General features: G+C 42.8%; 1 protein-coding gene across 1 annotated transcript in view; it reads left to right on the top strand.

The window, feature by feature from the left end:
• The first annotated feature begins 176 nt into the window (after window positions 1-176).
• The window catches only part of STT3B (STT3 oligosaccharyltransferase complex catalytic subunit B), a 52,538-nt gene continuing 36,597 nt past the window's right edge, over window positions 177-16,117 (top strand). Inside the window, exon 1 of the mRNA XM_042044024.1 lies at window positions 177-601. Within this exon, the coding sequence (XP_041899958.1) occupies window positions 369-601 (233 nt within the window). The 5' untranslated portion in view covers window positions 177-368. The remainder of the gene's footprint in view (window positions 602-16,117) is intronic.

The raw sequence follows: 16,117 nt of genomic DNA, 5'->3' as shown, positions 1-16,117 counted from the left end.
CACTCCGGAACTGCCCCTCGGAGCCGCGCTCGTGCCTCGGGCCGTCTCGAGCCCCGCCCCTCCGGCTCCTTGGGTCCGCCCCCGTCCTGTTGATGGCCCCACCCCCCGGGCTCACGCGCGCCGCGCCGGGTCCCCCCCCGCCCCGGGGGACGGTGACGGCAGCGGTGGGAGGAGGAGGCAGCGGCAGAGCCCGGGTGCGCCAGGAGGCGGCGGGGAGTCAGCGAGGAGCGCCGAGCAAGAACGGGCGGGCTCCGCCCCGCCCCTTGCCGAGCCCCCCGCCCCCTGCCCTTCCTCCCTCCTCTCCTCCCCTCCTCCTCCCCGCACGCGCCGGGCGGAGGGAGAGGCTGCGAGGGAGCCTCGGGTACAACATGGCGGAGCACTCGGCCCCCGACCACAAGCACAGACCCGCCGCCAACTCCGCGGCGCCGCTCCACAGCCGCGCCGGGGCGGGCGGCGGCCTGTCAGGGGGCCTGTCGCAGCCGGCGGGCTGGCAGTCCCTGCTCTCCTTCACCATCCTCTTCCTGGCCTGGCTGGCTGGATTCAGCTCCCGGCTCTTCGCCGTCATCCGCTTCGAGAGCATCATCCACGAGTTCGACCCTTGGTCAGTCGGCGCCGCCGCCGGGCGGGACGGGGAGGCGGGAAAGCACCGCGCCATGAGCCGCGGCGGGGGAGACCCGCGGGTTCCCTCCGCCGTGGCCGTGGGGACGGCGGGAGGGCCCCGCCGCCTGCCCCTCGCTCCCCCACTCCGCGAAGTTGCGCCCCTGCCTGTTCCCCGGAGGGAGCCGGCAGCCGCGGCCGCCCCGGGAGCCTAGGAGGGAGGCAGGGAGAGAGGCAGGGAGGCGGTGCGGACGGGACACGCTGTGGCAGGTCGGAGGGAGCGTGAGGGGTCGCCACCGCGGCGCGGGAGAAGTGAAGTGCCGGGAGCGAGCGGCGGTGCTGGGCGCTGGGGTGTCCCCCGCGGCGGAGACCTCGGGAACGGGTCGGGGGCAGTTCCCCCCCGCATCCCTTGGAGTTGCGGCAGGACTCTCCGAGGGGCACGGGGAAAGTTGTGGCGCTAGCAGGGAATCGAGAGTCGAGCAGGAATCAGGGGCCGGTAGGGAAACAGTTGTGCCGGGCGTGACCCGCGTCCCGGTCCGGGTCCCGCTGTCGCGGCGCCGGTCCCGTGTGTGCGGTGCGGTTTCCCGAAGTGGTCTTTACTAGAGTCCTTGTCGGCCGGGGAGGGAGCAGGGTGCGGAATGCATTGCAGGAAGTAATCTTCATAAAAGTGACTTGAGGGATTACAGCGAAATGGGTGACATTGATTTACTGCCAGGTGTTTCGAAGCTGCGTTTCTGTGCCCAAGGACTTTTGCTGTTTCCCACACATCTTGATTTTTCCAAAGATTGCTTTCCCTCCTGTAGAAGCCGTCTGTTCTTCTTCCCTGTTGGAGGGGACTGAAACCATTTTATGCATGTGATCAAGAACTGCTGCACTCGTTCTTTGCAGCAAGGCAAAGTGAAAGATGACAAGACTTGTGGGGCTGGATTTTTTTAATGCAAAAACGTGACAATTAATTTTTATACTACTGGTTACTTCATCCTGGGAATCCGTGAGGTTTTTAGAAATTTAGGTAGGGTAAACGGCAGATGACTTTAGAATAATGAATTGTCAGATTTTAATTTAAAATTTTATGTCTTGGGTCCTGCCCTTAATTGCACAAAGGAAGGAGATGCTTCGTTTTGAAATGCACGGTAGATGTTCTGTGTTAAGCTTCATCTAAAATTGTTGCTGAAATTGTACTTCTCTGCAAAGCATGCATTCCACTTTGATACTTTCAAAAGCACAACTTCCTCTTTTCTAGTTGGCTTTTGCCCCCTCTTTTCCCCCCCCCCCCCCCCCCCGTCCACAAATGTAATCCATTCACAAATCATGGCTCGGAATAGTGGATAGAGAACAAGGAATTGCTTTGTTTTTAAATGCTGTGTGAAGTAATAAACCTTTCTGATGCGAAAACCAAGTATCTCAAAATATCTTCAAAATGTCAAGTAATTGCCCATGATTTAAGTGTTTTTCTGCAAACACAAATGAGTGGAAGAAGTACAAACTTCCAATTAATAAAGTTAAGAATGAGGAGGAGTGTAGTTTAAACACATCTGCAATGAGACTGTGAACCTGAGGTTGTATCCTGTGGAGTAGTTCTAATTTCAGTTTAAGCATAAAGGCTTTCCTTTCTATTATGGAGGAAACTTTTAAGCATGCAACCTACATTTTTGTGCAAATTTTATCTGATTTTTATAATCAAGACTCATCCTTGTTGGATAAATGAAAATTTTACAGTGCTGAGTTGCGTAACTTATTATTAAGCCCTGAAGGATACTAAAATGGTGCTATGGGAGTTAAGTTCATAGTCATGATATGGCTGTAAAGATAAACTCCTGTTTAAAGCAATGTGTAAATTGATGCAAAGTCATCTTCCTGAGTACACTAACAGAAGGCATTGCTGCCTGTGCTGCTGGATGTACCCTTGTTAATTAGGAAATAGATGAAGTTGACAAAACTCATTGATTTTAATGCAGGTCTGTGAGAAGCAGTTGAAATGTCAAGAATCATGCCAGTGTCCTGTTGCTGCATGCCAGAAATGGTAGAGGAAAATGCACTTAAGTTAATTAGTAGGAAAGAGAACCTAAAATGGTAGAAACTGAGTGAAAACAAAGGGCTTTCTCTATTGCAGCAGCAAAAATGTTGGAAAGAGTAAAAAATGATGGTGCTCTCTCAAACAGTGTGGAATAGCTAGGTAGGAATGGTTTTTCATAGTTGTAAGGGTCTTACAAGTCTGAATGCAATATGATTCAGAAAAGGGAAAGGAGCTTGTGAAGAGAGACTAGTAACAGTGCACTGCTTTTAATCTTTTTTTTTAACCACTTCTTTAGCAGCTTCTCCTGGTAAACTGGAATTTTTTTTCTTCAGGACAGTAGCTGTGGACTTTGCTGTGGAACAGTTTGATGTTTTTCTCAATTCTTTTGGCTTTTTCTGTCAAGCTCACATAGGCTATCTTGCAGTGTGTTGATAAGTCGGTCACCTATTCTCTAGTATTTGTTTTGTGCTTCAGAGAGGAAGCTGAGGTATATCTGATAACATGATGAGCATTAGGCAAATCATTTATTCTTTTGAATGGAAAAATATTGTTCCCTCTAAGGTGTAGAAAGCTTTCCCATTTACTTTGGAATCCAGTTTACTACTATCAACATATGAAACCATCAAGGGTGGGAAGAAAGGCAGAATTGCTTTGGGTTTTCTACATATTAATTGAATCAGATACCTTTTTTTCCTGATGTCTCTTTCAAGCTGCCTTTCTGACAGTAAAATTAGGTTTTAATTTGGGGTAGAAGAGAGATTTGCTCATTTTGTGCAATCAGCCACTGAGACTCACTTGTGTTGGCATTTCTTCCAGAGTGACCCAAATGTAGTACGATAGGCCAAGGTAGTAGAGAGAGAACAGTCTTTAGTTTTTGATCTCCATTGAAGTACAATGCCTGTGCAAGGTAAACCAAACTGGTGTTTTGAGGTCACCATGCTGTCACTTAAGAACTTGTGACCTGTACATCATGAGTAGGGTTTTTTTTCACACTGACTACCTGTTTTGTGCAATATTTTCACTTTTTGGTTTATTTCTCATGTCATGTTTACTTTCCATACTTGAGCTGGTCCAGAGACTTTGAGATGTGTGTACTTCTTGGCAGCTTCTAAGTCAGGTGAGCTGATACATGAAGTCAGGCAGCACTGACATTAAGATGTGCCATTGGCAGGCCTCCCGCATTTACTTCCAGGATTTCGTTGTAAGGCCAAGAACCTGAAACATAAATAGTGATGGTACATTGCAATGGACAGGTTTCATGTCCAACATTTGGTTCATCTGTTGGCTGGTTTGACGGCTGTATGGACCAAGAGCTTCATTTTGGTGCTGTGTACAGACGAGTGCAGAGTGAAAGCTGTTCGTGAAAGTACAACAGCAGGTTTAACTCTGCTGTCGAGTGAGAGCATTCTTACTGTCAGATGCTGCCTTAAATGCCAACATGGCTGCAGAACCAAGGCAACCAAAATCATGGAGCACTTGCACAGGGGCTACTTTCTATGCACTCGTTTTCTAAAGTACAGCTCCAGCATGCCCATATGCTATTTCTTTTGGCTGCTTCCATCAGATACTGTCATAGGTTAGCAAGCGTAGTCCCGGAAGGGACGTCCTTGCTAAGGGGTGCTTACAGTTTCCTCTGGGAACTGACAGAACCTATCAGCTGGCCAGTTTGAATATGGACAATTCTCTAAGCCACTTAAAGTTGTGATCACCTCTGTGATCCACATTTAAGAATAGGCAAACTCCCCCTCCAAGCTCTCTCTCGTTTCCGGCACTGGGACAGGTGGCTGCGGGCCCCGTGTGGGGGCCAGCGGGCCCGGCCAGGCCCTGCTTGGGCCAGGCCGGGCCGGGCCACGGCCATCATGAAGCCATGGACCTGTTCCAGCCGTGGAACCCCCCCCCACTGCCTTGCCGTGGGCAGCCGGAGCGGCTCGGCTCTCCCCCCTCTCCACTGCGATAAGAAAAATTCAACATTCCAGCTGCAAAGCTGCAAGGCCGAGGTGAGAGTAACCCTTTTATTGCTATGAAGAGCTGAAAACCTGAGGGAAGAGAGAGAGGAGATGCTTAAAGCTGAAATTCTGTTGTGAAGCTACGATATATCAGAGTATCCTGTTGTAATTTCATGAAGATATGGGGGGTGGAGTGTTCAACTCGTGAGCAAAAGCACCTGCGCTGAGATAGGCAGATGCTGACGCAGCTGTAATTTCATGAGAAGTTTGGACAGGGAGAGATGAACCAGATGAGGACTTTTGCTCCAAACGGGAAAGGAGAAAACCTCAGTCCGTAGAGATGAACCAGATGAGGACTTTTGCTCCAAATGGGAAAGGAGAAAACCTCAGTTCCTAGAGATGCTCCCAGAGATAGTCCTAACGATGAAGATGATGAAGACCCTTTGCTCCCAGGGAAGGAGAAGGGCCTCTGTTTTTGTTTCTGAACGGCTCAACCTTAAAATTGTACCCCAGAAAACTTCAAGAGTGGACCCTCGAAAGCAGTTGCGGGAAAAGCTGCAAGTCGGGGGAAAGGACTCACACGCAGGCAGAGAGACTCCTCTTCCTAAATGGACTGAACAATATTTGGAAGTGGGCGGCTGTCTCGTTGTGATAATGTTTTCATAGCATGAGCAAGAAGAGACTTCTCTTTCTAAATGGACTGAACAAGGTTATTATGGAAGTGGTAAACAGACTGAACATCTTAAGGGTTGTCTTTTCACATTGTCAGTGGGAGAAGGGAGGAAGGTGGGGGGAGGAGGAGAGTTCTGAAGGTGGTATAATTTTTTTTCCTTCTTCTTTTAGGTCTGTTAATAAACTTCTTTATATTCTTTCAAGTTTGGTGCCTGTTTTGCATTTCTCCTAACTCTTATCTCACAGCAGATAAACAGTAATGAGTATTTTGGACCAAACCACTACAGATACATATATGCCTATATATATATATATGTATATAAAATAATCTGTATGTGTGCATATGTATACATACAAGACAGATATATATATCTACCAAGACTGTTGCATTCTGATACTGCTACCAAGTGAAATGATAACAACTTTGGTTACATCAGTAGTCTTCAGGGAGTACTGTCAAAATAGTAGATTCATTCTGTTTGTACAGTTCTTACCATTAAGTCACACGTGTGAGAACTGTATCTGAATCATTAATCATATTCCATAACATGAGATCAAACTTCTCTTTCCCCTGAGAATTTTAACATCTTGCTAAAAGCCAGATTGATATCAGTTACCTTACTGAAATCTTTCTTAGGCTGGAATACCGAAGCTCGTATGTGTGAGCATGAAACCCTCTCTGTACCAATTTGCACATGCAGGATGGTGCACCAGTGTAGGCTTTATTAGTTCCATTTGCCTACTTTCTCCTGCCGGGAATGTTGTCTTCTACATCCTTGCCAGCTCTTGGTACTGAAGAGCACTACCACAGTCTCATATACATCTTTGCCTCTTCCAAACCAGCAGCATTGATCGCTCAAACCATCTGCTTTTTACTGGCCATTAGCGGTGACTGTTGCTTATTGTACCTCGCTCTGAGGTAACATAATTGTCCTGGTAGCAAATATGGCTGGTAGATATAATAGCGATACACTTTGTCATCACTGATACCATCATCTGACGTTAGTGGGGTTTGGTGGCTGGGGATGAACGGGTGAAAATAAACTTAGGGGCAGTGTCATTGCTTGAGTTTCAAAGGTAGACAGGTTAAAGGAACTTGAGATTTTTATTTCAGGCACTGTCAAAAATGCAGGTTTTATTACGTTCAAATCATGTTTGCCAGATGGATTCTTGTGCTGTTATAAACTTGTTTCATTAATATAAGTTAGCATCTATAAGTGTGACTGAAGTGAACATTAAAAGTGGTGTATGGAATTGATCGATCACTGGAGGTTGTGGGTTTGTGTAGTTACCTGATCTGATAGCTGACTTTTGGAGTAGTTCTCCTCTGTCATCCACTGGGCAGTCCTGCTTTTTCTTCATGCTTGCTCTAAAGCAGTCATAGTAAGTTGATTCAATGAGGTAAATTGTTGAAATACAGTAACACTTTAGTTTCCTGAGCTGATTTGCCACCAGTTTTTATATTACAGTTTAGTCTCTTATTTTTGAGGAAGAATATGAACATCGACAGGGAATGTAAATAGTGACTGATGTTAGAGGATAAACTGGAATGGAGTGACAGAGGGAAGGCATGTACAAATAAATACAGAGCATGTTAAGACACTGGAGCAACAGGAGTGATGAAAGAAGAGGTGAGTAAGAGCACGCTAAGCTGGTATTCATAAGCAGAGGGGAAAAAATTGTGTAAAGAGGATGATAGTGTCAATAATATCAATTAACAATGCCCACCCAGGTAATTCATCTGGCCAGTGCTTCCCTGCTGGTGCCTCTTGCTGGGCAAATAGACAGCAGACTGTGTAGTAAATGTGTTCTTGAGAGTTTACAGGCACTTTTGTCTCCAGACTGGATCTACCTTTCTAAAGCCTTTCAACCCACTACACAGTCCTATTCAAGTGAAGTGCATAAATGTGGATCTGTCTAGGAAACATTTCTCACTGACTTTAGGAATTTTTCCCAAAACAATTCCTTTTGTTTATAATCTTAGACAACTTCCAGACCTCAGGAAAGCATCTGATTCCAATTCAGTTTGAATATAATCACTTTGAATTAATTTTGAGATATTGCAAATTTCATGAGATTCATATTAAAAACTTACTACACACTCTTCATTCACAGGTGCTTTGATTCTGTGAAGTGAAAAGTACTCTATTTCTATTTTATTGAAATACATTTTTTAAGATTATATTTACTGTTAACATTTGAATGTTTTTAATACTAATAATTTTAGCAGAATTTCAGGTAATTCAAACTCCTTTCTGCCATTTTATTATAGTAGGAAAAATATTCCAGCGTAGAGTCCAGGTCTGATTCGGTGGTGCCTGTGTGTTTATGAAAGGAACGGTCAGAGATTTTTTTGTGACAGTAGTCTTCCAGACTTTACCACCCCACCACCACCTTCCCTTTAAATGAGGAGGATCCAAATCAGGCATCTTTTTTTTGATCACTTCTACTGCAGTATGACATGGGTTGAGAAGCTCTGTTAGCACAGGTTAGCCTGGCTTTTGGGGCTTCTCAGTTGTAAGGTACTGTTGACCTACTTGGCTGTTTTGAAGCCAAATAAATTTTTCTGTAAGGTTGATACGGTGGTAACAGTCAAGATGATGTGTACTTGACTGTACTGGACTTCTCGACTGCTTCTGAAATTGCAAAAATAGGTAAATATTAGAAATGTAATAGAAGGAGGATAATTTGGAAAAAGACCATTGGACAGAGTTGAAGGCATAGCAGAAACTGCTTTGTGAGTGGGGAGACCTCAGGCTAGATTTGTTCAGTTGGAGTGATGCAGCTGAAAAGCAGTTCACTGTGTGGCCTCATAAAATAGCAGTCATGTAAGAATCAAATCCCTGCTCTGCATGTATTACTGTCTTCTACCATCTTTACTTAGCAGGCAGTGCTTCTTTCCTCACTTGCACTACTTGTAATTGGGGTGAACGCCTAATCAGATTTCATGTGGTTCCGGAAAGGGGTTATGCATGATAGGTAGGAGGGGCAGTCTTCATAAAACATGTGCAGAATATGGTTGAGTACAGAGACTCCCTACAGACTTCTTTTGGAAAACATATGAGGTGAGACAGAATGCTTGCAAAGTGTTGACCCTTTTATTGATTTATGGATAGCAGAATGAAACATGAAAAGGAAAACATATCCAAATGTTTTATGTAGGCTGGGTCAGCTGAACCATCAAGTTTAGCTTTTAATGCCATGATTTTTTTTTTAAATGGTCTTCAGCAAACACTCACAAACACTTGACTAACTAGAGCAAATGCTACAATGAAAATCCTTGAATGGAGGTTTTTTTTTTTTTGGCTGATACCCTATTATTTGAACAGCTTAATATGTTTGGTTTTTAAAGCAGAAATTTGATTTGATTACATAGGGTTAGAGTGGTTTATGAAGGCTAGCTTTTGCTTCCTATCATAACTCTCTCTAATAGTCTCTAGTTTTGGCAGCCTGTAATCCTAATATTCATGTTTTTAAATCTGTCTCATGTTGAACTGGTGGGGAAAGGGGAGAATAAAAATTTTGGCCAGTATAGGTAGCAGGAAAATTCAAAATCCTGTAGGAACTAATAGATTTTAAATGGATTGAGGTTACACTGAGTTTAGGGAGGTATCTCTGCTGTTCCACAAGAATCTCCTCTAATTTAGTCAGGTTATTTCCCATTTGATGTCTAACTGTGCATGTGTTGCAGAGTTTCCTCTTGAATTTTTGAAAATTCCATTCTTGCGAGCCATTTGAAGTACATTTGTACTGACATTTAGGGCTGTTCCTGAGGGCTTTTTTCTACTTAGAAAAGCCATTAAAGTTGCTACTTTTGGGGCCTGTGGAGCCTGCACCCTGTAGCAGGATGTGTAACAATGTTTTCATTATTATTAACTCGTTTAGCAAAACTTCTTGGAGCCATCAGTCTTACTACTTGCTTGGAGAACAAAGTGAACTTAGGACATGTATTGCTATAGTATGTCCAGCACATAGACTTTATTTCTGGCCCCCTAGCTGAGCAGTGTTTGTGGTCTTCATCTGAGCTGTTACTGGGAATCAAACTCAGATGTTTTTAATGTGGGTAGCTGCTAGGTCTGGGCTGGAGAGGTACTGTGAAATTGATCCTAATGCTGCACCACACCTTACATAAGTTGAAGCAGCCTGGCGAATGAATTTAAGGATATAGATACAAACAAAATAGATCAGCTTCTGTATTTCCCAACTTACTGCTGCTTTCCTGGGGTAGAAGCTCCTTTGGCATGTTAGAGAATGAAATGCTTCCTATCCTTCCAAAGTTCTTGCTATTATGTGAGGCAATGTTCCTGTGCTTTAGAAAAAGAAATGGTCTGTTTTAAACAAGTAATAACTGAGTGTTTGTCCATGAGCGCTTTAAGAACAAGGAACAATATTTAAAATGTCTGTCTGCTATGGGGGACCCAAGTCCAGTATCAAATGTTACTTTTCCAGAGCCCATCTAACATAAATAACTGTAAATGATAATTTCTTCTGGGTGTTACAATGCTTATCATACAATTTTCTGTGGCAGTCAGTTTATATGGGTTATATTAGTTTGTTAGGTAAAAGAGCATGTTCAGGTTCTCTTCAGCTGATAATCCATGAAGAATTGCAAAACACCTTTTCAAAACTTCCCTCACTTAAACAAAATCCTTGGGAAACTACTTTGGAATGGAGGATGTGAGTTTGGCTTGCGTATTGATTTTTGGTGGTGTTCTTAGTGGGATTGCTATTTTCTTCTAGACTGTTTTACACAGTATTATTTACATTTATTTAAAATAGTGGTTCACTGCATGTATGGGCACTCTGTATCCTGTTGGTTTAATTTGGATTTTACAGAAGGGAAAAATAACATGTAATGATGTAATTTTAAACTGTTCTAGCACACGTGGCTGGTCAGTCTACATTTTTTGAGCTCTTGGTTTTATTTTTTCAATCTCTGTATTCTCTTTTTGCAATTATTATGTTACAAATGGTAGCCAACTTCTTTAAATTCAAGTAGTGTGATTTTACTTATTTTTATTCCTATCTTCACAATAGATTGGTATGTTAAGAAAGTCTAGGCATGGAAAGTACTTTTTTGAGGATGCAGCTGATTGAGAAGAACACGTTTAATAGAATATGTTGTGCTATAGCCAGAGGATTTGAAAATAGAGTGATGCAAAAGCAAAACCTAATAAAACAAGCCTTCCTTTCCTGAGTAGTTTTCTATGTTTATCCACCTTTTTATATATAGTCTATTGCATACGTTGAATGTGCTTTCTCCTTATTCTAAACTTATCCCAAGCAGCATTTGGAAGCTCAGTTAAATAACTGAGAATTCCATAAATATTGTTTGAAACATTTATCTTGGAAAAAGGCGATTTCATCTTCATGGCTGAAATATTTGGTCATTTGGGTATTAATGGTCTTTAAAATGTCTTTAATTCTTTCTCTGGCAATAGATAAAATGCCTTGAAGTAGCAATTCTTCTAATTTAGAAATTCAGTAAAACAAAATCGGAACTTTGGCGTTGTATCGATGGCAACAGTAACAGTAAATGGACATCCCTTTGACTCACTGTTGTAGGAGAAAAGTCATGAAAGCCAATGCAGTGTTTGAGTTCTCCAAGAAGCTGTGTAATGCTACTGTGTTTTGACTGTTTTATCTTACTCAGGTGACTAGAATGATTCATCTATTGTCAGATGTCTGAAGTAACATTTGAAAAGCTATTGCATATGTCTCACAATTAATTTTACTCTGTAACAGTTTTAATCTTTCATTTGCCAAATAGAAAATGGATCTTGACACTGGGAGAGACTATCTTAAACATTAGGAACAGTATCTTAATTTGTGATGTCTCAGGTCAGCTAGTAATGACAACTGTAATTATTCTCCTATGGCTAAACAGGAGCCAAGGAATTTTTTGTGCTTTAATTTTGTATTCCACCACTACTTCACCAACATTCTCCCCACCCTCCCACAGTAAAGCCCAGTTTTTGCTTGGCACAAGATCGGATGGTATGTTTTGTGTGAAATATGTCACGCTTGTAATTGTTCCATCACTGAATTTTATTTTCTGCCTTTTGCTTTTGTAAGTCAGCTTCAGGGTCCTTTTTTCCTTACGCTTCCATTGCACTCTGGTTTCAACGAAACATTCTTAGATATGCAGATCATGGTTTTACTTTGTGAGAGTGTGTTCCACATGGTGCCATCTGCTGTCTTCTTTCCGGGCTACCTTCAAGAAGAGAAAGCCACAGAACAGCGCATTTGTGGAGAGAGAGTTGAGAGGTCTGGTGGGGATTGAAGCATGAAAAGTCCTGCAACAGACCAGTTTAATTCAAGTTTGGAGAGCAAGGAGAGAGAAGATTTAGGATTATGTGACCTAAGAACTGTCCCTTGAGAACTTAGACCGAGTCCTTCCCAACAACTCTCACCCCTGCAGTACACAACTTTTCAATCCCACCTGAATTGAAACTGAACCTCTTGCTTTAGTATCCTCCTTTCCCCATTTTCATGGGCAACCAGACATTCATTTTATGTCAGAGGGGAGAAAGCAGGGGAAGGATGTACTTCAATTTGGTGAAATGGCTTTAGAAATGAAACTTGTCCTTTTACTGTTCTAAGAGGGGCTGTAGCTACCAAACTGTATATACCAGTATAGCCAACTGAGGTGGTTTGCTTTTGAAAGGGCATGTCCCTGGACATAGGATAGAGGCGGCCATGGTGGGTGTAGTCTGTGAATATTTCTGTAAAAACATTTGTGACAACTTCAAAGGATATGTGTGTAATAACAAGCCTAGCTCATCATAACACTGTTCCCCCACCTTCATGTTTTAAGGTCATTCCTAAGCATTAATTGGATTTTACTAAAATGAGAGAGTAGCATGGTGAAATAGCTCAATATCTATGGTACAGTAAGACTGAGCAATACTAAAAATTCTATCACATATTGAGAAAATAAACATGTAACTTCAATTTCACATTGTACATGGCAGGAATTTAATATTAATTATAAATACTGTCTTAAATGCTAGCACTGCTGTCATCACAGTACACTTAATATTTAGCATTTCTGTGTAAATACCTAAAAAGCAAGTAATAGTTTGTTATTACACTTGTGTTTCTTGTGCGTAGTCTTTAAAGGAACACTGGTAACCATTAAGTACAATTCTTAACAGGTTAAATTAATTTCAGTGAAAATTTAGGGTTTCTTCTTAATTTAAACTTACTTAAAACAGTATGAAAGATATAAAAGTAGTTGATAACTGATTTTAAATTCTGCTTGCCATACATATTTGAGACTAAATCAGATACTCAAAGTGTCTGAATGCAAAATATGGTTAGAAAGATAAAGTCCACTGTATTGTGAGGAAGGATGAAGGCCACTTTCTGCTTTCAGCTTCTTTATTTTATTGGTGACATTCTACTCCCACATTAATTTGCTCCAGTGTGAGGATACACAGTCACTTTGCAAACAGCTGGAACTCTTTTTGCCCTTAGCTAGGGGCCATCATCCCTTCTGTTGGACTGTATTAATAGATCATGCGGATACTTTTAATCTGCTTCAGAATAAAATCAGTTAAAGTAGTTGAGGTCATAGAATAATTTGGGTTGAAAAAGACCTCTTAGATCATTGAGTCCAACCGTTAACCCAGCACTAGCATGTCCCACCTCTTTTAAACACTTCAAGGGTTGGTGAGTCAACCACTTCCTGGGCAGCCTGTTCCAATGCTTAACAACTCTTTTAGTGAAGAAATTTTTCCAAATACCTAATCTAAATCTCCTCTGGCGCAACTTGACATTTCCTCTTGTTCTATTACTTGTAACCTGGGAGAAGAGGCTGAACCCCGACTACCCTAGCCCTAGAGGGCTACAACCTCTTTTCAGGTGATTGCAGAGAGTGATAAGGTTCCCCATAGGCCTCTTTTTCTCCAGGCTGAACAACCCCAGCTCTTTCAGCTCCTCCTCATAGGATCTGTGCTCCAGGCTCTTCACCAGCTTTACTGTCCTTCTCTGGACTTACTCCAGCACCTCAGTGTTCTTTTTGCCCCAAAACTGAACACAGGATTTGAGGTGTGCCCTCACCAGTGGTGAGCACGGGGGGACAATCACTGCCCTGGTCCTGCTGGCCACACCATTGCTGATACAGGCCAGGATGCCATTGGCCTTCTTGGCCACACACTGGCTCACGTTCAGCTGCTGTCAACCAGCACCCCCAGGTCCTTTTCCACCATTTAGCTTTCCAGCCACTCTTCTCCAAGCCCGCAGTGTTTAGGGGGGTCGTTGTTACCCGAGTCCAGGACCCAGCCCTTCACCTTGTTGAACTTCATATAATTGGCCTTGGCCCATCATTCCTGTTTGTTCAGATCCCTCTGCAGAGCCTTCCTGCTATCCAGCAGGTCAACACTCCTGCCCAACATGTGCAGACTGTCTGAGGGTGCACTCAATCCCCTCATCCGGATAATTGATAAAGGTATTAAACTGGCTTGACCCCAGCACCAATCCCTGAGGAACGCCACTTGTGACCAGTGGCCAACTGGATGCAGCTCTATTCACCACCACTCTTCGGGCTTGGCCATCCAGACAGGATGTGCACCTGTCCAAGCCATGAGCAGCCAATTTCTCCAGAATGCTGTGGGAAATGGTGTCAAAGGCTGCAGTAAAGTCAACATAAACAATATCCACAGTCTTTTGCTTATCCACTAAGTGTATCACCTTGTCGTAGGAGGAGATCAGGTTGGTCAAGAGGTACCTGCCTTTCATAAACCCATCCTGACTGGGCCTGCTGCCCTGGTTGTCTTGTATGTGCTGCATGATTGTGCTCAAGATGATCTGCTCCGTAACCTTCCCTGGCACCAAGGTGAGTTTGACAGGCCCGGAGTTTCCTGGATCCTCCTTCACACCCATGTTGTAGGTGGACATCACATTTGCTCACTTCAGTCTACCGGGATTTCTCTGGTTAGTCAGGACTGCTGGGAAATGATTGAAAATGCTTGGTGAACACTTCTGCCAGCTCCCTCCAGTACCTTTGGGTGGAGCGCACAGAGCTTCGCATGTGTTTGAGTGGTGTTATAGGTTGCTGACCATTTCCCCCTTGATTATGGGGGCTTTGTTCTGCTCCTGATCCCAGTCTTCCAGCTCAGGCAGCTGGATACCCAAACAACAGGTGGTCTTAACTGTAAAAGACAGGCGAAGAAGCATTAGGCACCTCATCCTTTGTCACTGCTTCCTTCCACATCCAACAAAGGATGGAGGTTCTCCTTAGCCCTCCCTTTGTTGCTGATGTATTTATAGAAGCATTTTTTGTTGTCTTTTATGGCGTCTTTAGAGTGGTTTGCTTTTTAGCTGTGATTCAAGCTAATTTGTCCGATTTGCAGACAGCAGCGGATTAGAAGCGCTTCTGCACTCCTTTTAGCTAGCAAAGGTTAGTTGAAGGATAACTGCCACAGTTAAATTTGCATGTGTAATTCAGTACAAGGCATCCTAGAGTTGGGAATATTTTTTTTTTCTCTTACCCTTTTGCACTTTGGGCTTTATTCATGCATTTTTCTTCTCAGCTTTATTTGTTTAGGGCATAATTAGATCTGTCTCTAGGTTCCTGTAAACCCTGTGTGTATTGTTTGGTTTGTTCTGCAGGTAGTTCTATCTATATACATACATACCCACAGGTAAAAATTGATCGCTTCTGCAGTCCTTGTGACTGCAATGTTTGTGTCTATTTATGCCAGCTTACTGAAGGGTTAAGCAGAATTTGAGCAGACATATTTAAGTTAGATAAAATTAGGTTTTTAACCTGGTGTTAATTATGGGACAGAAATTGTTCAAGTTAGACTGTGTCTGTTCTGCTCTGATGGTGCTTTGTATTATCCACTCTGAAACAATTTTTATTTTCTCAGCAGTCATTGTATTAAAAAGTCAGTAAGTCGATATTGCAACAGATGGAGTTCAACAGGTGCACTGTGAGAGATCCAGATTCTTGTACTAAATATGATCTACCTACAGAGAGACCAGTGGAAAGAAAGTATAGTCAAAGAATTCAGGTGGGGAGACCGACCTAAATGCAGGAGGAAGAATAGCAGGTGCATTAAGAAATGTACTAAACAGCAAATATATAAGGATTTTTGGATGAAAAGCTACCGTATTTTAACTTGCTAAACTGACTTAGACATGCAACCAGAACACTGTAGATACTTTTAATTCCTATATGCTGAAGAACCTTATGTTGCCATAATTTGTACAGAGTGGTTCAATATCTAATATCTGATTCTGGCTTGATTTACCCTTTGTCATGTTACACAGAAGTTCAAGTAACAGGCTCTTGACTGTTGAGGGTTATACAAAATAAAAGCTCTTCTATGGTGCTGTAACGGTTTAAATGTTCTGCCAGAAATAAGATTGTCACTGCTTAAATATCATCTGTAATGTGGGGGATCTGGAGCCTTTCTAAGGGTCCTGTTTACTTTTTACTGTGTCTTGTATTTACAGCGTAGAAGCAGTCTGCCAGGCCATCTTGCATCCACACTGATTTCTTAAATTTCACTTAATGGGAAGTGAAGTTGGTTCAACTACATTTTGGTGTAGCTGGTACTTTCTCGATTGCCACTGCGTTGAGCATGTAGGTGACTTTATTATGTAATAGAGATGAAGGCTGTGCCACATACTCCCAAGTAGTTAAAATACAATTAAAGTACTTGCAATAAATAATAAATTTCCTTTGTTGTACTCTGTATTTCAGACTATTACAAAAGTTAGTATTCTCTTCTGGGCACATATTAGATCTTGCTACAAGATAGCAGGTATTTTCGGGATCAGTTTAATAGGAGTCTGCTATAGTTGTTTAAATGTTACAGGTTGCTATTCTGTACTAGTAGACTGAAAAAAGTGGCTTGGGAGCTAGTTGTCCTCT

This window comes from Corvus kubaryi, unplaced genomic scaffold (genome assembly GCF_017639235.1).
Source record: "Corvus kubaryi isolate FWS band 111438036 unplaced genomic scaffold, C.kubaryi_AGA036_p1.0 37398, whole genome shotgun sequence".
In the NCBI taxonomy this organism is placed as follows: Eukaryota; Metazoa; Chordata; class Aves; order Passeriformes; family Corvidae; genus Corvus; species Corvus kubaryi.
The sequence above is the reverse complement of the archived record's forward strand: the minus strand, read 5'-3'. Positions and strand labels throughout refer to the sequence as shown.